General features: G+C 38.8%; 1 protein-coding gene across 1 annotated transcript; it reads right to left on the bottom strand.

Annotated features, from left to right (window-relative positions):
- Positions 1-394: 394 nt before the first annotated feature.
- Positions 395-7180, bottom strand: LOC114933530 (uncharacterized). The gene is made up of 5 exons (XM_085484285.1): positions 7156-7180; positions 3655-3683; positions 1892-2864; positions 1214-1783; positions 395-1153 (listed from the first exon to the last, which is right to left on the bottom strand). Exons 1-5 carry the CDS (start codon positions 7178-7180, stop codon positions 408-410), a joined length of 2343 nt encoding a protein of 780 aa, XP_085340411.1. The 3' UTR covers positions 395-407.
- Between the last annotated feature and the right edge of the window lie 1799 nt (positions 7181-8979).

Raw genomic sequence — 8979 nt, 5'->3', positions numbered from 1 at the left:
ATATGGTATAGTTATAAATATTTCAAAATATTATAGATAGGATTTTATAAGCTTCTTTACATAGTGGTGGTTTTCTGTATATTATAATTATATAAATATATATTTAAAATGTGATTATTAGTAAAATATAAAAAATATATTATATACAAAATATATACTACATATACATGTATATATTTTAATAAATATATTTTACTAATAAAATTAATTGGGCAACAATGTAAATTTTTAATTGATTATATGGAAACCTTAGGATAAACGCGTATGAAAAATTTCTTTATATGTTAAAGTGAATGCAATACGAATAATCGATACCTAAAATTGTATGCCCATATTTACACATTTCATCCAGCATTAACAACAATGAGAATTATCGTTAGATTTTTGCTGGAAGTTTAGCTTCACAATTATCCGATCCGCGGTGGCAAGTACTCACGATCTGGCTTCGGAGGGAACGGTGAACTCGTCCCGATACCCGGTTCAGTAGGTCCGCTTGGTCCACTTGGTCCACTTGGGAATGACGGGCCGCTTGGTCTACCGCTGGGATATCCGCCTGGTCCACTAGGTCCTTGTGGACGACCACCCGGTGTACCCGGACCTGGGTAGCCCTGCGATCCAGTAGGTCCTTGAGGCTGGCCACTGGGATATCCTGGAGATGGTCCGCCTGGTCCTGGATAACCGCCGGGACGGCTAGGTTCTTGCGGTCTTGTTGAAGGTCCAGAAGGATCAGAAGGTCCCTGAGGTCTTCCGCTTGGTCCTTGAGGTCCTTGAGGTCCTGATGGTCCAGTTGACGGACCTAAATATGCAGGTCCTGGTCGACCAGATGGACCTTGTGGTCCTGGACCTCCCGGTCGTCCCGGAAAACCGTTTGTAGTTCCCGGACCCGTTGGTCCTTGAGGACCGCTTGGATAACCGCCTGGTCCAGTTGGTCCTGACGGGCCTGAAGGTCCGCCTGGGTATCTACCTGGTCCCGAAGGACCCGAAGGTCCTCCTGGATATGTACTTGGTCCTGATGGGCCTTGAGGTCCCCCTGTATATGTACTTGGTCCTGATGGGCCTTGAGGTTCTCCTGGATATTCGCCCGGTCTCGATGGACCTTGAGGTTCTCCTGGATAACCTGGACCACCAGGACGTTGCGGACCTCCTGGATAACCTGGACCACCTGGACCTCCTGGATAACCTGGACCACCTGGACCTCCTGGACCACCTGGACCTCCTGGACCACTTGGAACAGATGCACTTGGACCACTTGGACGACCAGGACCTCCCGGGTATGTAGTAGGTCCAGAAGGTCCTGAAGGTCTTTCAGTGCCGGGTCTTTGAGCAGGTGCTCCCATAATAGTATAGTCATAAAGGTTTTCATTCAAATAGTAAAGACTTGGTGCGGAGCTGCAGTCAAATTGATTCCACCATACACAGACGAAGAATTGCTGATTGAAAATCGTTCCATTTGGACAAAGAAAGTCGAAGGTTCTATTATTGGCACATACATGAAAAACTTGGCACTGGGCTTCCACATCAGCGTAATAACCAGGAAATTGTTGCGCATCGCAACGAAAACCAGTCTCCGGAATTTCACTTAATATAGGATAATCGCGACCAGGCTCGCCGGGAATAGCTGAGTAATCACCTTCATCGTACGTTCCCTCGTCACCATGAGAATATTCCCCAGGTCCTCTGTGCTGTCCAGGTCCTGCTGGTTGGCCAGCACTTGGTCCACCCGGAAATCCTTCTGGCCCTTGCGGACTTGGTCTACCTGGAAAACCTTCTGGTCCTTGCGGACCTGGTCCAGCTGGAAATCTTCCTGGTTCTTGTGGACCTGGTCCAGCTGGAAACCTTCCTGGTTCTTGTGGACCTGGTCCAGCTGGAAATCTTCCTGGTTGTTGTGCACTTGGTCCACCCGGAAATTCTCCTGGTCTTTGTGAACTTGGTCGACCTGGAAATCCTTCTGGTCCTTGTGATGGGCCTCTTGGATACCCTTCTGCTTCTTGTGGGCCTGGGGCAGGATAGCCGCCCGGGCCTTGCGGACTTGGGCCACTTGGGTAGCTTCCCGGTCTTTGCGAGCTTGGTCCACTTGGATAACCTTCTGGTCTCTGTCCTTCTGGTCTACCACTAGGATAACCTCCGGTAGATGTTTCGCCTGGACCTTGCTGACCTCCAGGTCCTTGAGGACCACCCGGTCCTGGATATCCGCTTGGTCTTTGAGGACCTGGGCCACCACCAGGTCTCTGAGCACCTCCTGGATAGCCAGTGCTTGGTCCTCCACTAGGATATCCACTTCCCGGACCACTAGGCCTTCCACCTGGATAGCCTCCACTTGGTCCTTGTCCACCTGGCCGTGCACTAGGATATCCAGGACCTTCTGGTTGTCCACTTGGATATCCGGAAGGCCTTTGTCCACCTGAAAAATCGCCTGGTGCTTGCCCATTAGGCCTGCCACCAGGATATCCAGTACTTGGTCCTGTTGGAAATCCTGGTCGTGCACCCGGTCCGGTTGGTGCACTTGGCCCGCCAGATGGATACCCACCTGGACCTGTTCCAGGTCTGCCTGTTGGCTCACCACTTGGAAATGGAACAGAGGGACGTTCCCGAGGATATCCCGCGGAAGGCCCTTGGCCGGATGGGAATCCAGGCTGTTGTCCACCTGGTGTACCGCTTGGACGTCCACCTGGAAATCCTGACGGTCCTGATGGACCAGATGGATAACCATTTGTTCTTCCTGGTTCTCTGGGTCCGCTTGGGCCAGATGGATATCCGCCGGATGTACCTGGAAATTCTCCTCCTGGTTTTGCGCCAGGACCTCCTCCTGGCCCACCTGGTATAAGAGGACTTGTAGGTCTGGGATAATTATATCCCTCGTCAGCCTATTATTAAACACAAATAACAAAATATATATTATAAGAAATAATTATATAATTTTCTGTAAAATGAAAAAATTATAATACCTAATTAATCAATTAAATTATAATTAGGTTTAAAAGGAACTACAAATAGAGAAGAGAATCACATCTTTATTAATACATTTAAATGAATTTTATTTTAATAGAAAGTTAATTGTATTGTTAAAAAAATTCATTTTAAAATTGCATAACATAATTGCACATATTGAAGTTAAATGATATTTTAATTACAATATAATTAATATTAATGGATTTTTTATTAACTCAGTATATTGTTCTCGTTTTGTACACATCATATTTTAAGCAGATAACGTTTTACCTGTTGCTGAAATCACGATACCCTTGAACGATTAATATATATCAGATTTATAAATTGTATATAAATGATATCACGCTAGAATCGTGAGCGGAAAAAAGAGCGTTCAAAGGAGCGTCGTATTCTCGATTATTGTGATCGTTATGATGTTACAGCAATACAGTCACGATCGATTAATATGAGAATACTTAAATTTGCGCAATCGAAAATTATTTCGCAACGTGGGAAAGAAGATATATATTAATCGAGAAAAATTTAAGTGACTCGTATAAAATTTATACGAATTTTAATACACTTTTACGATACAAGAACAGTTTGAACTTACACAGATGAAATAAATTTATTGCGAAAAATTATGATATTTGTTATCTAAAAAATATTTTTACTCTACGGTTTTATTAATGACATAATATCTGTTTAAGAACGGAAGTAACTTACCAGAGCTGAACGAGCGACAGCCAGCAAGGCTGAAACAGATACAAACAAGACGGCATTATTTTCGGGCATGTACCTTGACGAATTGCATGTTCCCTATTTGGCACAGTTATATATTACGACAGCTCATTACAAATCCATCACGGGAAGAATTTTTATTATCACATCAATTATCTCAAGCGCTAAAGGCTTTTATGCTGTCGACGCCACCGCCAGTAACCGTCGCAATTCGTCGCAATGACGAGAGGTTGCGTGCAAGTCCCACAGAAGAGAAATGTGTCTTGAAAAATCTCTGACATAACTTCCCGTCTAATTAATTAAGGAGCATTGTCGAGCGCGCTTAGAGCGTAGGCGCAAAGAAGCTGAGTTCTTCGCACGCTTGGCGGTACGTAAATCGCATCAAAAAGCGTAAAGGAAGAGAGACAAGTGCAAAGGAAAGAATCGCGCGTATAAGAAAGAAACGGATAGAAATAGAGAGAAAGAGAGAGAAACGAGCCAGCACGAATGGAGGCTTTCAGAAGTGCATGTATGGTGTTCCACGAGAATTGTAGACTCCTGTTTTCGCAATGACACCGTCATGCTGGTCCGCGGATCACGCAAGCTACTTGTTAAGCAGATACAAAAGTCTGGTTCTTAGGCATGCGAGGAGATCCAGATTACAATCTCGAGCTCTATGAAAGTTTAGAAGAATGATATCCTCGATAAAAAAAAATAACCAAGTCGATTATGTTAAAAACACGATAAAAAGAAAAGAGATTTTTTATTCCTACCTACATTTTGGGTATTTTTGTTTTCCAAATAAATCTTGATTCTGAATTATAAAATAATAGACACGCTTTATTAATGTATCGTTTAATCTCTTACAACATGTAATAACATCAAAAATATAAAATTATCGAAAATAACTTTAATAAATGATGTAAAATAAGTAAGAAAAATAGCAAAGTGAATTACAAACATCTTGATTAATTTTTCCTGTTATCGCGAAGAATATCGTTCATGATTAATAACTGTAATTATTAAACGATTTTGATATCTACTCCCGGAGCCGCACAACTTGACGTTGATAAATTAAGATTTAATGGTGACTTTACTTCAACGTAGACGTATGTAACTTAGTAAATACGATTGACATGACCTCTATGGCTCAAATAATATCACTGTCATAGCAGATCATGAGTAATTTAGAAAATCATTTCGTATCGTGCGCTGAATGTTTTGCTTCCGCACTCAGTAATCTATGAATTCAAATATATTAAATTGAATGGATTAGCTGCAAATTAATAAAATTATTTTTGATTAATTATTCGAATAACGAAGTATATAATGCGACAGTTAGTGTAAAATAAATTATGGCGACAAAAGTAATTATATAGCAATAAAAGATAATTTATGACCACCATTTGTCATATTTAAAGTCGCAAATCTGTTCGTAATTTTTATTTTAATCTCTACAAAATTGCTAATAAAATTTCTTTCGGGAATCAATTACGTATGGAAGCATAAATGAAGCAAACTTCGCTTTGTAACAATTTCTTTTCATTAATTTTCAAGTTTGTTGAATTAAGTACATAATGGATCAAACACGATTATAAAAAGAAGAGATATTTCATAATTGTACGTGAAAATTTAAAAATCTTCTTTCATTTTTATATTTCTATATTTATAAATAATTTAATGGAGTTTCTTCTCTCTCTATCTTCATTAATTTTCATACTACGCATAATTTGAGCAAAAGGCTATTTCAAGCAACAATATTGCCGTACCATTATTCGTACATCTTCCTGTTGCCGGTTGATAGCCTCGGTTTTGGTTACCTCGAAACAATAGGGCGGAGATCAAGATGCAGCCCGATCCTCGCGTGATCTAAGAAGATAATCCGAGCACGGTACTCGATGCATCGTTCGAGAGGATCTTTGACCGTTACGTGGTTACACTAGCGTTGCACGATCGCGTCAGAGTATTGACGTAACCTGCCCGAAGGGAGCTTTGCGGCGGAAATAGCTTAACCCTTTCTTGTCTATTTCGTCGCACCACGAATTTTTCTTATCTAACACTTTTATAAGAAAAATACTACATTTATTGTGTTAGATGCAGCAGCTAAAATCTCTACTTTAATTATCTTTTTCTTAGAAGATGTCAGAAGATAATTTGATAAATTAGTGTAGTCTATATATATATATATAAAATCAAAAATTTCTCAACTGCAATATTTATTATTTAACTTGAAAAAATTAGAGAAGTTTGTCTTATAGTGTAAAATTTTTTTTTTTTTATTTTTTCAATGTTTGTCTTCCTCATACAACTTTAGCGTTGTCCATTTTTAAGATTCGTAAGAAAAGGGAAGGCGATAGCAATTGCGTTAACACGGTACGCTGCATACACTTGACCTTTATTTTAAGTGAGGATGATCGTAACCGTAAAGGGTGACCCCGTAATACGTAAAAGTGCGCTGGAACAATGCTAGTCAGCGGCGCACTGGCTTATCTCTAATTCGTTTTAATTAGAGGATGTTACGAAAAAATGTTGTAGACCTTGCGCGAAGACACTATCGAAATTTAAAACTCGTCTGGACCGTAACACCGAGATCAAAACCGAGACGTTAAAAGCGTTATGAATTATGAGAATCACGTTTCCATTCTAATAAATATTAATCAAAGTAATCGTTTCAAGAAACTATACAATTTTAATAAAAAGGCTTGTAATTTAAGTTGATTAAATTTCTTTTGCATAATTTTGTTATTATTTAATTATGAGTTATAATTGTAACAATATTAACTATCCATCTATTATTTCTTTATTTGTATAAAAGATTTAAAAAATCATGTGTGTAAGATTTAATAATATCTTAACTTATACAAAATTACTATTTTTTTGCAAGAAGAAGAATATAGTCTCTGTTCTCCATTTACTAATAGAGTATATAAAGTAACATGTATTTAGTTGAAAATTTTTTCATATGTCATGTTCGCGACTACGTAATCGTTCATACATGCACATTTTTCCCTCCTTTTCTACATTTTTCTTTAATGATTCGCGCTGACAAGACACAAGCATTGTCAAAGAATGCCACACTGATTGCGTGACGAGTAATGGTGTATATGAGAGCTTATACGGCACGATAATTCGATGAACGGAAGGTAAAGTTAGTATAGGATTGCTTAACAATTGCTTGGAAACTTTTCATCTTCTTCGATTATCGAGACGAAGGTTATACTTGACGTTGGGACACGTCACAAATTGCGAACTTTCTTTTCTCTATTCTCGACTCTGCAATCTCTGCTAATCTTTCTGTTTTCTCCAGAGAAAAACCGACGGATATTGCCGCGTGACTTCTTGCGTTGGTTTTTTGTTAGTTTTTCTCATGTGCTTATTCGGTCACATGTTAACGTAACAACTCGGTTATTACATTAGATAATTATATGAAATGTAATTATACAGGATGAAGATGTGACGTGATTAAGTGAATTCAATATCCCCCAATCAATATCAATTTGTTCTTACCGATACAAAACAAGCGTAGCCGCATGTTTGCTGGCGCAAGCACCCTCAAGTGGGCGAATCTGAAAAACAATTGTAATTATTGATTCATTTGTCCTATATTTAACTACATGAACAAAATTGTTAGAAAAAATAAACATATGTATTTGGACATTTGTAGCAATTTTTACATTTTTAATTTTATATCCTGCACACATATATATGCGTATGTGTCACAAGTAATTTTTATCTAAGATATACATTTTTATACAAAAATATAATTTATTTTATATACATTATATGTATATCATTCCTGTCAAAAATATTGTACATTTATAATGGGTTTTCAAAATTTTACTATATATATAAAACAAATAGTATAAAAAATAATAAAATTAAATCTTAATTCTCTCGTATTATTTATTAAGTTGCTTAAATTTTTTATATAAAAATTGAACAAGCATCAAAATGGAAAAAATACAAAGTTTATGAATGTACTTTTCTATACGCGAAGAAATGGAAATGTTGTAGAAATAATGCATGTTTGTATAGGAAGAGAAAGAGAGAAATTTTGAGTTCGACATACTAATGCAAATTTAATAACATAATATTATCACAACAACGCTGAAGGCAAAAATCTTGATTATTCATATTATTCGTGTTTCGAATTTATATTTCAAATATCGATTTTCGGTTAAGTATTTACGTGCTCTCTTCGTTATTGTAACTCACGTCGCCTGTTTCTGTATTCCGTGCTTCGTATACACGGTCTTCGGGGGTTGATGTATTAAATATGTTTGCTTGGGATAGAAGATACGGAGAGGATGGAACTTTAAAAGATACGCTCGAATGGAAATCACTGACCGTATTACTTTAACACATTGCGATCGTTCCTTGTTCGATTCCTCTCGTGCATCGGAGGTTCGGAACCTTCGTCGGGTCATTCGTGCGTGTTATCGGTGCCACGTTTGAGATACGCTCACAAGTGCATGAGATAGGAAAAATAAGGTGCGATACCGAACTCGGGAGCGAGCACTTGGATCCGAGGAAGGATCCAATTTGTGCGACAGACGCGCAAGAACTCGCGGAAACAAAAAGGCGATCGTCATGTCTTAGGGGGATGAAATGGTGTCGTGTGCAGAGACTCACCCAACCGATCCGTACGTGCAAAACACACCGCAGTGCTGAGGTAAGTCGAGACAGTGACTGATGGTGGAAGTTACTTCGTCGGCATATATATCCTTGGATAGCACCCCAAGTGCTGATACGCCCCCACCAGGGATGCTCTCCGGCGCTCATCCTTCGACCTCCTCCAGATCGAGCCCCCTTTTTTTCCTTCTGTTCCTCGGGATGCTAGGTGGGGAAGCACGCGAATAAACCGCGAACAGCGATGGGATTGATCCTTTCGCGCTGGGCGTCTATTCTGGAAATCATAGGAGAGATGCTACATTCGTACTCTTTGACCTTTCGCCTAGCGAATTTTCGGAGAAGTGTATCGTATCATTTCTCGTTACCGTATTGCGGTGGAAGATTTGGAAGAATCGAAATTTAAGGTGCAACATCTTTCTTGTAGTCGTTATAAATTGTAATCAATAAATATTCTTATGGATATTTTAAAATTCTATATATATATAAAAAATTCATACGACACCTATCTAGATATTTATTAAATATTTTATTGAAATATAATATGCATATTTTATATAGAATTAAAATTGCAAAAAAAATTATATACAACATTTCCAATAAGGAACCATGCCTGAAGTAAGAATACCGGATGTGATCTGGACCTCTTCGAATTTCCTGATTGTCTAAAGTAAATATCGGCAGGTCTGAAATAGCGGGGAT

Source organism: Nylanderia fulva, unplaced genomic scaffold (genome assembly GCF_048542155.1).
Source record: "Nylanderia fulva isolate GAGA-0341 unplaced genomic scaffold, ASM4854215v1 Scaffold3, whole genome shotgun sequence".
Lineage (NCBI taxonomy): Eukaryota > Metazoa > Arthropoda > Insecta > Hymenoptera > Formicidae > Nylanderia > Nylanderia fulva.
Note: the sequence above shows the minus strand (reverse complement) of the source record. Positions and strands in the feature narration are given on the sequence as shown.